The sequence below is a fragment of the Callionymus lyra genome, chromosome 5 (assembly GCF_982586985.1).
Source record: "Callionymus lyra chromosome 5, fCalLyr1.hap1.1, whole genome shotgun sequence".
NCBI classification, from domain to species: domain Eukaryota; kingdom Metazoa; phylum Chordata; class Actinopteri; order Syngnathiformes; family Callionymidae; genus Callionymus; species Callionymus lyra.
In genome coordinates, this window is record NC_141822.1 from 31,043,946 (window position 1) to 31,063,993 (window position 20,048).

Genomic DNA, 20,048 nt, shown 5'->3' on the forward strand with positions numbered 1-20,048 from the left:
TCAGTTCATGACATTTCTTATCAATCAATTACAATGGTTTATTTTCATTGACTCTCATCATTTTAACCTCTGTGTTATCATTTATTGTTTATTTGCTCATCTACTCCACTCAGTCGTATTACCGATCTCCTCCAGGAGCACCTTCTCTTAGCTTACCTTGACCTAATGTTTAATCTTGTAACACCTTGTCTCAGGTTTATTGTGTAGTTGTGAAGGATCAGGGATCGTGTGAACAAGACTTGTCATACAGCACATGATCTATTACTGTCAAGCGGTAATGTGATGGGAAAGCAAGAAACGACGATAAAAAATAATTCTGACATGGAAAAGCAAAACTCTTTACGATATGATTTTATTTGTTCAATTGAATCAACTATTTCTAATCATTTACAATTACAATTAATTCTGAATAAAATACAGTATAAAGGCACCTATAAAATAATTTTCAGTGTCAAAAAAGAATATGAAAAATATAAAGGAAGCTTGTTGTAACACTATCAATTAATGTATAAAGTATTTCCATTATTTAAAATCCAATTTTCTGCCTCTTGCTATCGCTCATACCCTGATCAGTATAACCAAATTTTATTGTACCTTTGCTTGTCTTAACAAACATCATTTTGCTTTGCCTTGAGTTGTTTACTGTGTTAACCCTAATTTTTTCCATAAACATATCCGCAATTGGTATATCTCTGTATATTTCTGATATACTCTTTGCTGGTCATATGCTTTTTAGTTGCACCCAAAACAACAAAAGCAATACAAATAAAAACAAAGAATTGGATACTTTATTCATTATTTGTATGTTTATTCAGGCACAACTAGTAACTCTTCCATCAAAACATCTTATATTTACCTGTTTGTTACATATACTTATAAAGTTCTCCCTTGCCTGAAATCTCAGTCCAATCAAATTCAACACTTTAATTGTATACCTTAAAGTAAAATCCTTAGCTCAGTCAGAGTAAATGGCAAAATTCAAGAAGAGCTGAAAACAGAGCCAGGGTGGAATGAGATAAAAGAAAATGATGTGAATAAATGTCAGTCCAGTGAAGCAGATGTAAGAAACCCAAGCAGGCATTGTTTGATCTGGAGATGCCTGACATGAATTTTAGGCCAAAAGCCCAGACTGCCCATCTTATCCTGCGCTTCGTAGCTAAGCAAGAGTGCCGGACAGAGACGAAGCATTCTCAAAATATTATCAGTCTCAAGCTTCCCTGCTGGCGTAGCTTTAAGGTTCAAACGTGACTGGGGGAAACTGGAGTTTTATGTTACCTGCCAAGTTTGACATCAAAAAATGTCTGCAGACAAAGTCCGGCTTGGCTCAAACCATGCATGTGCAAGCTAAAGCCTCAGGGCCACATCCGGCCCATTCACCTTTCAATCTAGCAGACAGAGCCCACAAACTTGAATCTTTACGTTTTGGTTCTGCTGTGTTGATACACAACATCCCAGTATGTGTCTTCAGGTGGACTTTTGTAGTGTGATACATCCTGTTTGCTTTGGAACGCCTGAATCTTTGAATGGTTTTGTTCACAGATGTTTTTTTTAACCTTTCATGGGGTTTGAGTAGGACTTATTTCTACTCATTCTTGTTGAAGAATACTTTTTGTAATCCTCAAGCAAGTTCTGCATCATTGTCTCAAGATCTGCTGCTTCGAACATCGTGTCCCAAAGATTGTGTCGCATTTCTTGGTTGGATTGTTTAAAAATAACTGGAATTCTCCCTGTGTTCAGAGTAATTTCCCTTTCACAAAGTATTTTATTGAGTTCTCTCAACGATGACAATTACTCCCAACAACAAACATTTCCATATGTTCGTTCGGCTTTTACGCCCTGCTCTTTCTCTCCAGGAGCTTTAAAGGGGAAACAATCATTTTACTTAAGACTGCATCGAGTTTATTGGAGCACCGCAAACTTTTAATGAACATTCTTGTCTGTGACACTTTGTATTGTGTTTCCCCGACCCACGAGTGTTTAGAGGCAAAGACTTCTGAGCAGAGCTGCAAAATATAAAAAAAGAAATGGAATGTTTTGTGCTGAATTCATTATTAAGTCCCTTGGACACTGAATTTGCGACCGGATTCAAAAAGTCATGCCATTAAACCACAATGGTTTGGCACTACTTTTGCCATTTGTAATTGTGACTTGATAAATTTTGGATTTGAAAGTAATCCATCAGACACCACAGTTGGTTTAGTTTGTCGCCATCTGATTTTTATTTTGGGGAAACAAAACTTTTACCATTCATTCTTGACAAGTGAAAAACCAAGAACTCGTAATATTTTAGTCTTGCTTAAATAAAGACTTTCAAATTAAATATAATATCAGGGTACTAATGGGAAACAGAGTAGTTGAAGTCCAGTTCAGCTCCTCATGCACAGCTTTTAATATCAAGGATACCAATTAAATTTAATTTGGGACATGCATTGCTAGCGTATGACTTTTTAATTATAAAACCAAACTTGTAAAGATGCACTTCTACATGATTTCCTTTTGAAAGTACATTACTCTGTCAAAGGTAACTTTAAAGTTTGCTTGAACAAATTTCAGTCAATGTTTATTGCTGTTGACTGTAGTTAAAAAAATCATAATTTCTGTGTATCAATCTGGGGGAAAAAAATCTAAATTATATAGTAGACAACAACATGTTTACTGCACAATGAAAAAAACAAAGGTCATTTAACTGCAAACTAAAGGTAACTACAAAGACGATAACAAAAAAGGTCCGCGCTATAAGGAAAAGAGTTGGAGGGTGAAGTATATCGGTAATCAGCATTGATATAAAAATCTGAGATAACCTTGAAAGTCATGAGTTACTTTGTCTTAGAAATCTTTAATTGATATTTTAAGCAGTTAAGCAGTAACTGCAATTTAAGCAGTGTTTCTGTGTCACTAGTATCTTCGGTCATCACAAAGGTAATGGTATAACATTTATAAATAAAGGTATGGAAAACTTGACTGCAGAAAAAGCATGATGACTGCAGGAAAAAAAAAAGGAAAGTATTTCACTGACAAAATCAAAACGAAGAAAAATGTTGAATTGTCGAAGATGAATTAATAAGAAAAATAAAATAAACCCATCAAAAAAAAGAGATCGTCTGTAACCTTCATTTGAAGCAGCTTTTGATGCGGCTGTCCTTGACAGAAAGCACGAGATATTCCTCAGCCCTGGCAGCACAATGTGAAGCTGTGTTGTAGCTCAGCTGCAGCCACTTGGACCTCTAATACTTCCAGCAGGTGGAATTCCCTCCACCAGCTTTGAGTTCATATTTTAACTTTACGTCGTCTTTCACAGTGATGAATTGCGGAAAGAGGCTCGGCAGTTGAAGAAGGAACTCCAGGCCATAAAGCAGAGGAAAGAAGAAAGCTCCAAACCAGCCGTCGAAGAAGAGAAGGAGGGTATGTGGGCAGCTTCGACTCCCTCGCACATATTTATGCTCATAATTGCTCATAATAGATGATTTTTAATCGCTTTATATTCCAGTCGCTTTGAGGGTGGTCTGTGCTACATTCTCCTCTAATAAACACAGGCAACCCTCTGATTTTGACAATTAGTTGCAGACGTCTGTCCTCGCCCTGAAGGGTCTGCATTTTTGTGTGGTAGCTTGCAGAAAATTGCACGGTTGAAATAGGGGCAGCAAACTCTTGCTGTGTTTAGTTATGCTTTTAGTCTGTCGTGTAGAGCCGCCCTTTCATAGGTTTTTCTCACGTGTTCCTCAGGTTAGAGGTCATCGTCGGGTCATTTGTTGTGCAACAAACTCAGGAGATCACTTGTAGACCTGGATTTATGTCCATAATCACTATTGTTTTTTATCTCCTCCGTTATTGGTTTGGATGGGTTAACAGTGTTTAAGAAGTTAAAAATACTAAGACGGACCTACAGTCTAATGACAATATCATAAAAAATGTGTTGTTCTTTTCTTTTTTTAACCAGCGACTGGAAAAGAGAAAATAGGTTATTGAAATAGTTATTTAAAAATCTGCACATGCTTGAACTAGGAGTGAAGTCTATGATAAAGGATGTCCTGATCCATATTTGGTAACTCCAGTACCATGGAATTAAGTCTTATAATGACACGAAGAATTTATCACAAGAGGTATGGAAAAACATACAGGGGAAAAAGTTGGAAGGAGTAGTATACGATAACTGTTGAAAATGAATGATGTGATGAATAAAAAAAAAGTAATTGACTATATAAAAATGTAATTAATTAATTAATAATGTGGCTCATGGAAGCGACAAATGAAAGGGTTAAAGGTATTGTTTCAACAAAACCCGTAATAAAAAATGGTAATAAAAATAATTGTATCTGTCGAAAAAAAAAAAAAAGCTTTTACCGCAAAGACGAATGTAAAAAAATTGAAAGTGACAGTTCTTTTTTAGTTTTAATGACATTTTTGGTTGAAAAAAAGTAATTAAATTGGTATCCAACAAATGTAATATTATAAAATAAACAAGACAAACAAAAAAAGACTATAATCAAAGTTTAAAAAAAAGTTAATTCTAAAATGGATGAATTATATAAAAATTATATTTACCATTACAAATAAAAATAAAATCGGTAATAATACTTTTATTACAAAAAAAGTTTGTTTGTTAAAAGATGACCACTACAAATTGAAATAAAGTTTAGAAAATTGCCATTTAAAGGTTGAATGTGTGACTCAATTAAAAATGATTTGGCTGTACACATTACATCCTGAAGAACTGGAATAATCATTATCTGAAACTAACAAAAAAACTTTCCAGTTAATCTTTTTTTTGGAAAGCCTAAGGCTTTGTTTTGAACTCTGCGACCTTAAAGGACTAACGGATGTGTTGAAGCCATGTTGCTGGCTAAAAAACAACTGTAAGTTACAGCTCTCAAATCTGACATCACATGTAAGAAGTGAACCGTTTCAAACAGCTCTAGAGGCATGTGAGTGAAGACCAAGGGTGAGAGGTCAAAGGAGGGAGAGAAAAAGGGGTGATTTAAGCTGCGTGGTACGACAATGTGAAGCTCTTCACTGCCCCGCTTCTTCTCCGCTGGGATTAGAGGAAACAAGTTGTTTTTCATTTGAATGTCATGGCCTGAAACGCAATAGCAGACTTCATCTGAACAATCGTGCGCAGCGTTCCTGGGAAGAGCTAATATATATAGATATAGATATATCTATATATATTACTGAATTATATATTCACAGTATTATGCTGAAACTCTGTCATATCCAACTGGGAGGAGACCTCTGGACAGAGGTTAATGAAGGGATGGATGATCAAAGTTAAATATCAAGTTACCATGAAGATTCAAATTTTGCTTTTGTAATTAGTTTGGTCATTTCTATTTAATAAAATATGAGTAGACTTTATTGGCTTGATTCATTATGTAAAGATCTAAAAAAAAAGAAAGAAAATATCTTAAAATAACCGAAAATAATATGTTTAGGGTCTAATATAAAACTTGATCAAAATTTTAAACTGACAAAGTCAGGAATGGAAGAATGTGGATCATTTAAGTTTATTAAAATGAATATTTTTGTCAGGTGAAGCATTGTCCTAAATTCCAATTATAATTCTTCACCGCTTATATTTATTTTTTTTGTGAGTTTTTGTTAACTGTGTTTGCTCTATTACCTTTATTCTACTTAAAACAGCTTGTTGCCATGTCCTCGTGCAAAGATCATAAACGACTGATCACCACACAAGTAAATAAGCAATTTATATTTGTGTAGTGCTTTTCCACCAATAAAAGAAAAGGCTATTGGTAGAATTACATGTTGGCAAGTCCTCAGTTTAAGTTACGCACTGTAGGATTATACATAATGTTGGTCACACCACCAGACTGTGACCCTCAAAACATAACTGTACATTATTGAGTTGCTATTATAGCTGTTATGCTCTGCTTTTAAATCGGATGCAAACTATTGTAAAGACACTGAAACACATGTTAAGAAAGGAAGGCGCAGGAACAGTTGAGACTTGCAATGTAAGGGTGAAAATAAATCAAGGAATGACAACCGTTTTCCATCGGCACCGTTCCGAACAAATTCAAATTGAGACCATGATATAAATGAACTCACCTATTTAGAAATATTTTTAAATTAAGGTTACATTATGTTTTAACAAACATGTCCAACACAAGTGTTTTTCCTGTGCTGTTTCTTCACCTTCAGCTTCTTGTTCAACGCTTCTGTTGCATAATCCTAAACGGCCAGTTTTGGCCTTAAAGAACGAACTGACAAAAACGTGCGTGTGATTGACGATCGGCTGCGTCCAGGCCGGCGCCGGATTCACTTTAACAATCCGCCTAACACAGTGGTGACGTGGATTCTTTTTATCTGGTGGATGGGGCGTTGGTCGCCCACAACAGCCCACGGTTGCTACAACATCAGCGGCGTGATTTGTTGCAGGTGACAGGAGAGCCCAGGAATGTAGCTAGAAAGGCCATCAAACTAGAAGACGGTAGTTAGTGACAACAGCTGGAGGAGGTGATGTGTGCTGCTCATGCGGGACCCCGGGGGGCGTCATCAGTCAGCATCCAGCATGTCACAGACTGATGGAGGAGGATCCTAGTTGGTCTCAATAAATCAAAAAAATAAAAGGTCTGCACCCTGTGAGCATCTCCGCAGACTTCAGAGTCCACACCAGGGAAGTGGACGCTTGGGTTTCAAAGGCTAGTTCAGGAGTTCCAGCGATTGCTTCATGTGAACTTGTAAGGGTTCTCAAGGTCCGAGGGGCCAAATCTGGCTCCATACATCTGCGAGATATAACCTCATCATTAGTACAGATGTAATATTGATATGGGAACCCATGATAATGCTAGTGTTTAATAAGAGCTAAGATCTACAAGAATTGGAACGTAGTGTGGCGACTAATCTCCTGTTAGGAGTGGCCGTTCTGGACACTCGTCAAATATAAACACAAGATTTTGTCTGACCAGTAACTTAAACTGTGATTAATATTTTGACCTCTTGTTCAATTGAGTTTGACACTCCTGTGCTAGAGCAAGTAAAACAGGAATGGTCAATGTAATTAACTAATTAACTGGGCCATGGCTTATTGAACTGTTATGAAGGGCCACCACTGCTGAGAAAAAAGGGACTTAATATGCAATAAGTACAAAAAAAATACAGAAATTGGTATTCCATCATTATATAGTGTCACAATAACATGAGGACCGCGTAAATGCATTCCAAGGGCCAAACTTTTACCAGGTCAGGGATGAACCTTTTGGTGAGACACGGCTCACGTATCGGTATCTTAATAGATTTTCAATTAAAAAAAACCTTATATTCAACATTTGTTGAATATAAAAGAATATTAAGGTACAAGCTCAGTCTGACAGTAGTCAGTATGCAATGACACTTTGTAAGTCATTTTAAGAGTGATATTTGTGATAAAGGTTGTTATAAATTGAGTTTTAATACCCAATATGTGGATATTAAGACTGCCAATGAGGTCTTGATTAAAGGGGATTTGACTGGTGTGTTATGCAATACCGTTCTGCCGCCCACCTCCCAAAATGTGCTCTGGACATTGGTTGTGTGACGCTTACAGCGACGGAAGTAATTCTTATTTTCTTCCTCGTACTTGAAATTGAAGTTGGTATCAAATGTACATCCAATAGTTTGCTGCTTCTGTCACCTCTTTGCTGCTGTTGATGGTTTGAACACTCAGCCGTACGCCGATGAACCAAGGCTGCTGGGGTCACTCGTCTGAGGCCTCATTGCGTGACATTACGTGTTGTCTCAGAGGGAAACACTGCGTCTCACAGTCTGCCGCCCGGTGACCTCACAGGTTCACAGTCTGGACATGAAGTGACCGTGGTGATGAGAAATGATTCCACCGTCACCTGAGGTGGAAAATGGTTCTCTGGCCTCGTTATGTTGTTGACCTGACTGAGGTTTGTTTATTGAAACGAACAGGGGGTGTTTGTGAGGCTCCTTTCATTTGTCAATACTGCAAGTGTTTTTAAGTATGAACTGAAATTACTCATCTTAATCCACAGAAGACTGATGTGTGTCTAAGCAGAGACGGTAACAAGTTTGTGCCTGAAATAGTTATCAGTCTTCATTTAGTTGTCGGATTTGATCTTGGTGTTGTTGGTTTTTCTTTTTTTAATGTTTGTCTCACAGTCAAGTTTGAGTTTTTTTTATAAATAGGTTGTGAGTGTGAGTGATAATCATATTTGTGGATGTCTGAATTGCAGGGACAGCAGTTGAAGTAGAGTTTTGAGAATTTCTTGGAAAAATAGGACCACTTTGTGTCTCTCCTGAATAACCAAGCTTTTTATCTCCAACCCCAAAATCACACTAGTAACCCCTTAATGAAACATACGCTCACCAGTTACAAATAATTTATTTTGCCATGTAGAATATAAAACTGATTGAAATCAAACAGAGGACCCACGAAAATAATCAATCTGAATAGGATTATTCGGGAGGGAATAATTGATAAAGTGCATTCTGTGAATTCATTTAATAAAACAGTATTTGTATATGTGAATTCACTATTAACTCTGAAGCGTAAGTATTACTTTCTAACCGACGCACAACACATTTGTGAAGAGTCATGCTTCACTAACTTGACACCATGAATGAACATTTTCTAATTTCAAGCTAATCGGACAGTGCTTGGTGTTCCTTTGTACATCTGGGAAGATGCAATCGGAACATTTTAGTAGTTAAATCCAGAGATTCTTCAAACACCAAAGCAGTGGTTTTAATTGAGAGCTACGGTGATCCAATTAAATCTTTTAGTGCTCCGTCTCAATGCGCGGGGAAAGTGGCTCATTGGTTCATTCTCTAACGAGTAATGAATCGAAGCTGGACTTTTCCACATCGTCGCAACATTTTGGAAAGAGTGGCTGCTATGTAAAGAGCGATTATGCTGCAAACTGTGGTGAGATTCCAACATTGGAGAGCCTAAAGTTCAGTTTACCCTTAATGTAATCTTGGGAGAAAAGAAAAATGTAAGAGAGAGAAGTCCAGGCCTACTTCCTAAAGCACAAGAATTTTACGATTAGGGCATTGAACTGTAGAAATAAAGAACCTTAAAGACCTACACAGTTTGTTGATGTGTTGTATTATCTTAATATTGTCATATATTCTCATAAGAAATATTAAAAAAAGAGAATAAAATGAATGTGTAAACGTGTATACTCTTAACTGACTCTGAGCCAGTCCTGATGTCTTTCAAGTAGAACCTACCACAGTTTAGGATTGACGGTGAACAAAGACTGTCCAGAGCCACAGAGGAATGATTATTAGCATCGGCAGCAGTGTCGAGGACAGGGAAGTACCTCTTCTGCAAATAAATAAATCCCACATGGCTCTGAAGTCCATATTGTTCCTCTTAAGTGTGAGGTTGAACAATTGCTGCAATTCCCTTTGTTTTATTTTTAAAACTATTAAAAAGTTCTTAGAGCAATTTGTGTTTGTCCCTTTGAAGCTTCAAATGGAGGCTGTTTTGGGTTTGTTTACCACAAAACAAGTCCAACCAGACGCTCGTCCTCAAACTACCGCAACATGTCGAGGTCCAGTAGGTCTGCACAGCTGTTTTCTGGGGTCCCTCGCTGAAGTGCTGCGACTCAGCAGGGCTGCCTCTGGTTCAGATTACCTGCGGACGATTAATTGCATAACGTAGCTGCAGTAATTTAGGTCAATGAGAGAGAGATGAAGTGAGGGGTTACTAGGTTAGGGCATCGGACCACAAAAGATCTGACAGTCTGGATAATCCAAATAGAACCTGTCAATCACATATGAGAGAAATGTCCGCTCGTGGCCTTCAGTGGGTCACCGCTATGATTGTCTGATCGTTGTGTTGCATAAAATGCACAGCTTGACACTGTCCTGCTCGCTTTCATCTTCACTCCGAGACCATGTCAGCTTTGTCATCCGTCAAACTTATGAAGCTCGGCCTCGCTGCAGGGAGGCGCTCTCATCGGGAGATTCTTAGAAACAACCAGACGGCTGTTGTTTGCTTTAACATCACCTTGTTTTTAAAGAGAAGGAAAAGTAGGTTAAGACATAATCTTGACGCTCCATCAGGATTGTTATCTTCTGTTGCTTCCTGCTTGACAGGCTCGTGTTGGTCTTCTGGCTGTTTCCACTCCATCTTGTTGTTGATCTGGATTATGTGATTGCGATGTTTTGGGATCTTTGAAGAATTTGTGAATTATTTTTCATTTCACTGTATAACAAGTTCCACATTTGTATGGATCACGGAAATACTCAGAGTTGTTGACAAATTGTTGACAGCAGTCATGCTTTTAACATTCGTGCATTCAAAAGGCCATCAATAGAAGAATCGTGTTGTTCATAACATGCATAGACACCAGCAAACTGCTCACATGCACAACACCTCAAAACCAACACTGCTCCAACATGCCAGACACGTTGAGTTTGAGACTCTAATGAGGACATCATTTTGAGCTTCTCTTAGACTTTTTATGAGAGTTTGTTCTGAAATGCTCTGGTTATGCAAACAGATTCTTGTAACAGTTGTCGGGATGGCTGGTCTCAGACAACCACAGAGGTCTATATGATGGATGTGGAGGTCCTGGGCTGGTTACTGTTCTCTGAAATGCCTTTGAAGGTGGCTTATAGTAGAGAAATTAAGGTTGTATTCAAGGGAAACCGCTCTGGCAGCATTGTATTGTGTGATCTGAACATTTATTGTGGCCAGCCCAATGTTGATGCTAATGCCAAGCAGCATCTTGATATGACACACCTTAGAGGTGGAATTGATTCTCTCAGCAAAAGAGAAATTCTCACTAACACAAATCAAGACGTTTAATTTTAGCATATTTAGACAAAAAGGTCTTTAAAAAAAAAAAAAAATTTCAGGTCATTGAGTTCAACTCATGAAAAGTGAGTACAAAAACAAAAGTGCCGCATTTCTATTTAGTGTTCAGAACAGGACAGCTAGAGAGTCTGAGCTCTTGGAAAGGCAGAAGAAAGTGGATGGATGCTGCTCAATCATCAGTTCTCTTATTGATTTTCTCCTCATCAATGAAACTAAATAAAGGATGATGTCTGTGTCTTGGTTATAGGAGTCCCTGAAAAAACCTAGCAACAGATGAGGACATGTATAGCTTGTGCCTTTTCCAAAAAATGTTGTTCTCGCCAACAGAGAAGAAGCCGACGAGCGAAGCAGTGGCCGAGTACCTGGAGGAAAGAAAGAAGTACGATGAGATGAAGAAGAAGAAGCTGAGGAAGGGCTCCATCAGAGAAGAGCAGGTACAAACATCTCTGTCTCCGTTTTTTGAGGACTGGAGGTATAATGCAGGCTCTCGCACACAGACCATGGTTCTCCTCAATCGCTTCAAGACCAAACTGACCACAGCCATCTCCGAGCATCCAGAGGGGCAGCAGCAGCAGGAGGAGGAGGAGGAGGAGCTGGGAGAGGACGACGACAAAGGCTGGTCAGTGTCCTGAAGACTAGTTCTGATTACTGCTCCAGAGCAGAGACCAAAACAGATTTAATTTTCCTTAACACCAGACCTGGGAAAAGAAAAAAAAAAAAGATTTTGCTTTGTATTTATTTATATTATTCAATAATAGTATCTAAATATGACTATAAGGGTTTTTGTTTTGGAACTTTTGACATTTTTGTGAGTATTTATTGACCCTCAAAAAGAGTATAAAAATATTTTTACATAACATTTTAGAAGTTATATCAAACACAATAAAATTGTAATAATAATCATTTCAAAAAGTAAGCTTGATTTAATCACTTCATTTTATTATGCCCCTTGCTTTTTTATTTTCGCACGATGGCCACTCACAACAGCCACTGTATAAAATGTGGAGATTTATTAGCACCACTGCTTTAAACTAATGAACATTCATTTCTAAATATAATTAAATAATACTTGCCGAATCTCCCTCTAATGCACAAGAGTTTACCATCAGTTGAGTTGACTGGTGCGGTTAGGGAGTCACACATATCTCAGTGAATGATTAGAATGTTTCACATTTTCAAAATAAATGTAGGACTTAAACCGGCCGTAAAAGTAAGTAATATTTATTTATATAGCGCTTTTCGAGACCAGGGTCACAAAGCGCTTTAACAATCAAAACAATACTCAAAACAGTACATACTTCAAAGATCAAGACAACACCGAGAACAACACAGGAGTTCGAGAAATTCAAGGAAAAGCCTGAACAAATAGAAATGTCTTAAGATGTTTCTTAAAGGAGTCAGTAGACTCCATCAAGTGCAAAGAGAGAGGAAGATTGTTCCATAGCTTAGGAGCAACAGCCTGAAAAGATTTCTCTCCTCTGGTCCTGAGCCGTGTGCGTGGAACCATAAGTAGATTCTGATCCACAGACCTCAGAGACCGAGCTGGGGTGTAAGGCTGGATCAGATCAGTGATGTAAGCCTGACCATGAATAGCTCTGAAAGTAAGAACCAGAATTTTAAAGTTGATCCTGAAAGAAACTGGAAGCCAGTGAAGAGTTTTAAGGATTGGAGAAATGTGAGTTCTCCTACTTGAGCGGGTCAGAATTCTCGCTGCAGAGTTCTGAATCAACTGCAGACGAGACAGCTGCTTCTTGTTAAGACATGAAAACAAACTGTTACAATAGTCCAGACGAGAAGAAACAAACGCATGGATTACAAGCTCCAGATCATGTTGTGACAACATTTTCCTAAGTTTAGAGATTTTTCTCAGTTGAAGGAAACAGTTTCTGGTCAGTTTTCTGCAGTGTTGAACTAGAGACATGTCTTTATCAAATACAACACCCAGGTTTCTCAGGCTCAGTTTGACAGACTGACCTAAGTCACCCAAGTACTGACTCAACCCTGGAATCTTATCATCAGGAGCAATCACCAGAGTTTCAGTTTTGAAAACTTTTTAAAAGTGACTTTTACTCTAGAGGATCTCGACCTCGGATAAATATAGGTGAAAGGTCACATGGTGAGCATCTTCACCAGCTCGGTCTTCATAAAATCAGCCCAAGTGTTTTCCTCCTGTATTCAATTTTTCGTCGCTACACGGGGGGACAGCGGCTTAAGATAAAAACCATGTGTCTGTGCAAAGTGTCTGCGCTCCAGAGATTTGGAATAACAAAATCTGCACTTGCTATTAGTCTCCCGAAGCCCCCTTGAAGTGCAGCCGTCAGCGTGTGGGGGCCCCTAATGAATTTGGGAGAGGAGTCAGACACTTCAGCGCGCCTCCCCCGCCAGGTAGGGAGAGGCAGCGGCGCTGGAAAAACAGCGACGGGAAGCCAGTGCCACTCTTGCAACAGAAAGTGGGTTACGACAGGTCAGACATTAGAAGTCAAGTCTGGGCCAGAGGAGGTAAACTATTCCATCTGTGTCTGCGTCTACTCCTACTGTAGCCCCCCACACACGCCGCCCCCTGCTCCCCCACACATTCAGCAGCGTCGCTTTAATTCCTTCACCTCATTATAGAAGACGAAAGGGCGTCACGTCACCGTGACCGAGGTTCTTCCCGCGACACTGAGATGGGGAGTCTCGGGTCGGGTCGGCCCGATGAGGCTGTCAACGCCGCGACTGCTAGACAAATTATCAGAGGCGGGACGCTGACGCAGCAGGAGTCTCGGGGGTCTGCCAGAGTCTAGCCAGGACGTTTAGATGAGCTGTCGCAACTCCTGCCGCTTTCAGGTGAACGCTGGGGAAGCTGTAAAGCAGACGCACACGTGACGCACGGAGCAGACCTTTCCTCTAAATACAGTCAATTATTAGCGTTGTTTTATTTCTCACATATTTAAATAAATAGTAAATTTCACTTATTTTAGTAAATTAGTAGATATGGCTTCAAATATTTCCTTTAAGATGATTGAATTGTTTGTTTTAGTTACATGTCTATTTTATTGTTATTTATTTATCTTTTTTATATCTTTTAATAACAACTATTGTTTCTTAGTTAGTTAGTTAGGAAATATTTTGTTATGAGTAATTTGCAATAATAATGCGTTAATTTGAAAAAATTAATCATTTTTTAATGATTTGATCATTACAATTTAAATAATGGGAATCATTTTGCAAAATGTTTAGTTTATTTTTGAATTGATTTATAGATTTACAAAGCAAGGACAATTATGGTAGTTAAATACATAATGAAAAACAACTCATTAAAAAAGTTCCATTAAAATTAAAGTATTTAATTACAAAGTAAAATATTCATCTAGAAATAATCTATGTTTTACAATTATCTTGAAATCCCATTGGTGGGTTTAGTTTCAGTCAATATTTTGATGCAGCAGCTGATCTGTGACGATCATCTCAGACTGAACAGGCTCCTCTGTTGGTCCTGGACAGTAAAAGTAGTAAAAGATGTAACTTGACCTGAAGCAGCTTCTCCAGCGTGGCTCTGAACCAGAGATCTGCCGCAGACTCAAGATAAGATAAACTTTATTGACCAGAGAAAAAAACAAGTCTGTGGTGAATATCAACAAAGCTGAGCAGTCAAAGTCTGTGTGTTGACGTGACTGACATTAAAAAAGGATCTTGAAGAAGATGGTGAAAATATCTTCCAGCAACACAAACAACCACAAGCATAAGAAAAACCTCATAAAAAAAAACAAGAAAAAAAATTCAATAAAGAAGAAATCATTTACACAAACGACAAAAACATCCTTCCTAACGTCTTTACCTACAATTTCAACAAAATTAATAACTACAAAACACGCACTACAAAACCTGGAACACAAACACAATCACAGTTCCACAATGTAATAAACACAATAACATTATCCATAATAGTTACAAAAATGCTAAACAATGTAAAACTACTAGCAGAAACTACAGTTGCAACAATATGATAAAGAACAACGATAAAAACGTAAAAATATACAATCAATAACAAACAATAATGGATGGATGGATGGATGGATGGACGGACATCTGTAGAAACACAAGTCAATGACAATAGCAAATATATTGCTGTTAGAAAACAACGGAAGCTTTTGATGAAGTAACTAAATAATGTACACAAACGACAACAAAATTACTCTTGGCAACAGTTGGTGAATCATAGATCAATTGAAAACATCAACATCTGAAGCGACGCTCAATAAACTACCACAGTAAATAAACTTACAGATAGAAGCAACAACCACTGATATACCAACAAAATGAGTTTGTATTTGTTGCAACTAAATGAACAAGATTCGGCTCTTGTTCATTTAGTATAAACAATAAACAAGATGATTTATATTTGAAGATTGAAGTTAAAAAAACAACAACTCTAGTTGAGTAATTATGTATTTAACAAATATTAATACAAGATAGTTATAAAATAATGAATAACTAAACGAACCAGAATGAGCATACAATAAGAATATTATTTGTACCAAACATTTTGATTTAATTTAGCAAATATGACTCATGGTAACAACACAATCCAGTCACACACTGGCAGTGAAGCTAAAGCTGTGATCTCCAGCAGCTCAAGTCACATGACTAGTAATGGCTGCCGCAGACAACAAACACACATCCAGTGGTGCCTTTGATAAGAATCAAAGTGAGCAAGTTCTGCTCTCGGCGCTGATTTACCGCCTCCTCCTCTTGCGCCCTTTGAACCCTCTGTCTGATTTAGGATGGCTCACGTGCTGCAGTTTGATGAGCAAAGCAGAAAAGTCAAGGATGCCAACATGCAGGACGAGGACACCTTCGAGATCTACGACCCTCGGAACCCCGTCAACAAGAGGCGCAGAGAGGAGAGCAAGAAGCTCTTGAAGGAGAAGAAGGCTAAGAGGTAAGGTCGCCGGGTCAGAGGTCACGTCCATGTGAAGATGAAATGGTCATTGAGCATCCTGCCTGTCGCTTCTCCACCACTTCAAACCTGCTGCAGGGAACATCTGGATTGTGATTGAGAGCCTGACGTCCCTGTAATCGGCTGGAAAGTCTCCTTCAGTGGGAACATCTGCAGCCCGGAGAGTTATCATCGTTTGATTCCGTCAGCTTCTCTTCTGTCCAACTTGTCTGGAGCTTCAGTCGGCCTCCAATAAATCCTCCCCCCCCACCGACGTCTGTCGTCTTTGCTTCAGCCATTCCTCGCCCTGCTTAGCACCAGCGTGGAGAGATGACGTTTCATCTGAGCGCTTCCATCGCTTCATATTCATTCCATCTCACGGGTCTGACCCCACGCTGGTGTGGCTGGGAACCCGCTGAGAAACCAAGATGGCCGCTCGCTTCCAGGTTTGTACCAAAACACCTGAAAATAATTGATCATTTTTGTGAGCAGCTGGTCCTCCCACCTGCAGCCGTGACTCTGGAAGGAAGTGGAGGGTTTGGATCCCTGAGAGGAGAAATACAGATGTTGGAAAGAAAGTAAAGAAATATTATAACTATCTGAACATTAATTTTAATTAAATTATATGTAAATATATATATATAATTGAATTAAAATGTGTGTATATATATTAATGTGTATATGTATATATATATAAGTAAAATGTATGTATATATATATATATATATATATTAATGTATGTGTATATATATTTATACTTTCTTTTTATACAAAGAAAATGAAGTCACTTCATTTTTATGAAGTCACTTTTTTTAATTAAACATTTTAATTAATTTAATTCATATTGAAACATTTTTTAAATTTTCTGATTTTTACATTTATTAATCCAATTTTTGTTTCTGTTTTAAATTCTTAATTAGCCATTTCATCACTGATATAAGTAGTAATAATAATAATAATAATAAAGAGTCCTACTACGATTAAGATGCATTGGTTATTTTTCATTTAACCAAAAAGAAAAACTAATTTGTGAAAAAGTAAAATAATGAAATCTGAAAATACAGAATAAAGACTGAATAAGAAAAGTATTTGGTAATAAATAGATTTTAAATGTTTCGATACATAAATACATTTGAATAAAATTCATAAATATCAAGTAATTCATGAACAAGTTAAAACATTTAAATCATCAACTTTAAACTGAAACATTTCCTCCTCCGGATCCGTCTCTCATCTCTGGAATCATATATCGATTTTCTACTCCCTGACCGGAATGCCACGTCACCCAGCTAGCCAGGGCAGGAGAGGACTCTGAAGTCAGAGCTGGTAAAAGCAGCAGCGAGGATGACGTCACCGGCCACTGAGGTGAAAACCAGAGCAGCACGTCTTCCTGCGGGTCGCCTCCCGAGCAGTCGCAGCTTGTAAAGAGAAACCGTTTAAACCAAAGACTTTACCTCACTGTGGTGGAAAACGATCTGCCACCGTGTGTGTGTGTGAGTGTGTGCGTGTGACCGGGAGCCGCTCCGGGGCGGGAGCACTATTTTTACTGCACTTCTGGGATTATGCTCAACTTTTCATATGGAACAGGAAAGAGAGTTAATGTTACATTATGAGGCCCGAGCGGCTGCAAATCTGAAACAGGTGATCTGGAGAGTTAACTGCCTGTAAGAGCTCCGGGGTCCAGAGCAGGTTCAGATCCACTCTGGAGACCCGGGTCAGGACTCCTGGTCCAACACTTCTCACCAACCAACTGCTGTTGATGACTCTCTTGACGCGTGTTCACATCCAGCCCCCGGTTAAGTCAGTGTTGGTTCTTACGTTCAGAGCTATTCATGGTCCTCCTTATATCACTGATCTGATCCAGCCTTACACCCCAGCTCGGGCTTTGAGGTCTGTGGATCAGAATTTACTGATGGTTCCTCGCACACGGTTCAGGACCAGAGGAGAGAAATCCTTCCAGGCTGTTGCTCCTAAGCTTTGGAACGATCTTCATCTCTCTCTGTGTTTGATGGATCTACTGACTTCGGTCTGGAAAAGTGCTATATAAATACAAATGACTTACTTACTTACTATTATTACTAACTGTTGAACTACAATATGGGAGCGAAGATCTGACACGTTTGGGCAGCAGTTTACAGTGAAGTTGTTGTTAATCCATCAAAGCCCAGTGCTGTGTCTCAAATCGCATACTACTCTTAGTATACTAGAAGTTAGTATGCATCAGTTAAGTGTACGTACTAACTAGTACGCAAATTCTCCACAGATAGTATGTCTCAAATCAAACACTGCCGCTACGCACTAACCGGAGATCACATGACAGCTTCTTCTTCTACTTCTATTTAACGATGTTTCAACCAACTGTTTGAACACTATCGCCACCTGCTGGCAGCACGTTTTGCAACTTTGGAAAAAGAAATAAAGAAAAAACATGAGATTCGAAATATTCGTGAGTTAGTTAAGCTGGTATCAGCACTGAAGACGTGTCATCCTCCTACTGCTGCTGAAAATGCACCTGTAATATGTAAGTATATGCATATATATATGACGTAACTTCCGTTTAAAACGTCACTAAGATGGCAGCCGTTTAGGGTAGATAGTGTCCATCGAACCATACTCAGTTTTGTTGTTAGTACGCCAATTTAGTGTGCATGGAGCACAAAATTTTGCATACTAAGAAATGAGACGCACTAACGCACTAAAAATACTAACTTTGAGTACGCTAGTATGCGATTTGAGACACAGCTCAGGTTTCACAGTGATTAAGGCAAAGAGGAAAAAAAACAAAATTTTTCTTAATTTAATAATTATATATTATTTTAAATAGATATTTAGCAAAAATAATAAATAATTCAGATTTAAGGACATATATAATGTAAAAGTATAAGATTTGAAACGGCTACATTTTTAAAAAATAAACTATGATACAAGAGTAACGTTTTTTTAAATAAAGGTTAAAATAAAATCTCTGGTTTATTCCTAAACTTGAATAGTAGCTATAAATGGTGAAACTAAATCAACAAGAGCTCCTAGTGTGAGCAGAACTTCAGGTCCATCTGAATATTTCCTCATTGAAGTTGACTCGACATGAGGTTTTTCTCCCTGAACTTCCAGGATTCTCAGATGCTGAACCTAAGGTTGACCTTCAGTGCTGGTGAGTTAGCTCGTGTTGTGCTGGACCACCTGCCTGACCTCTGGGCCTCAGCCTGAAGAGGTCCTTCCCCTCCTGACCCTCCTCACCCTCCTCACCCTCCTCACCCCCCTAACACGGCCGTGAACGACCAAGCGTAGAAAAAGGAGAGACGATTCATGACATCAAAGAGAAGTGGTTTCGCACAAACGTGTCGGATTATCGCATTTAACGGTTGTCTGTAGAATTCCCTGGACGCAGCTGAGGTCAGTTACTACGGTGCAGGTGTCTTCCTGCGTCTGCTCGGCCATCAGACGAGTGCATCCTTTATAGAAAGGACATCAGAGGGATTTCATCTGTTGTCGCGGGAAAATGTCAAATGTGGCTTGAATGATTTCTATTTTTTTATTTTTCTAAAATAGATTATATCTCAGACGACCAACAAAGTTTTAAAAACTAAATTTGTGGCTGTAGTTCGTACTCTTTACCCCAGATTGGTGGAGCTACTGAATGTCCTTCACTGATTTTTCCATCAAAATATCTATATTTAAGTTGTTGCTTTAAAGTGGCGATCAGGGTTGGAGCCAGACAGCTGATTAGAGCACGTCAAAACTTTATTGACAATTGTCCACCTGAAAATGACAAATCCTGGACCAGTCTGAGCTTCAAAACCACGATTTGCCCTCTTAAGTCACTATTTATATTTTGAAATCTAATTTCCCTTCAGCTTTTCTGGCCGAAATATTTCAAGGCAAACTTTCCAAACCCAACTTCTTGTGACCAAACACGAGTCCTGGTCTGGCGTTGGACTCCCAGTTTAGGACGCGGAGCAGTGCTCGCCAGCCCCCTGAAAAACAACACTTCCTTCCCCGGAGGCCTCCGGACCTCCACAAAAACATATTCTTTTCCTTCCCAGTTGCCAAACATGAGGTCCAACAAGTCCTTCCTGCAGCGCGTCGTACACCGCAGCGATTGTGCCGATCAGGAATGAGAACTATTCCTGCTGAATGTGAAACCAGCGTCAACAATAAATGAGACCGCAGACAAACAAACAAGACAATGGACCTGAAATGTGTCTCGCAAACCTCCGGCCATCGCTTCATGACTCAGCAGAATCAAGTGTCTGCTGACTCATTCATTCCAGAGTTTGTTTAACTTGAACTCGGCTTCTGGGGTGAAAATAAGTGATTAAAAAACAACATTTTAATCAAACC

General features: G+C 38.7%; 1 protein-coding gene across 2 annotated transcripts in view; it reads left to right on the forward strand.

Moving 5' to 3' along the window:
* Positions 1 to 15,976, forward strand: part of cwc27 (CWC27 spliceosome associated cyclophilin) — a 32,379-nt gene extending 16,403 nt beyond the window's left edge. The window contains exons 11-15 of one of the 2 annotated variants that reach the window (XM_087791949.1): positions 3,299 to 3,402; positions 11,117 to 11,223; positions 11,287 to 11,408; positions 15,552 to 15,710; positions 15,807 to 15,976. In XM_087791949.1, the coding sequence (XP_087648075.1) occupies positions 3,299 to 3,402; positions 11,117 to 11,223; positions 11,287 to 11,408; positions 15,552 to 15,710; positions 15,807 to 15,828 (514 nt within the window). In that variant the 3' untranslated portion in view covers positions 15,829 to 15,976. Of the gene's footprint in view, positions 1 to 3,298; positions 3,403 to 11,116; positions 11,224 to 11,286; positions 11,409 to 15,551 lie in introns of both variants that reach the window. The other variant, XM_087791950.1, reaches the window with a different exon arrangement.
* The last annotated feature ends 4,072 nt before the right edge of the window (positions 15,977 to 20,048 follow it).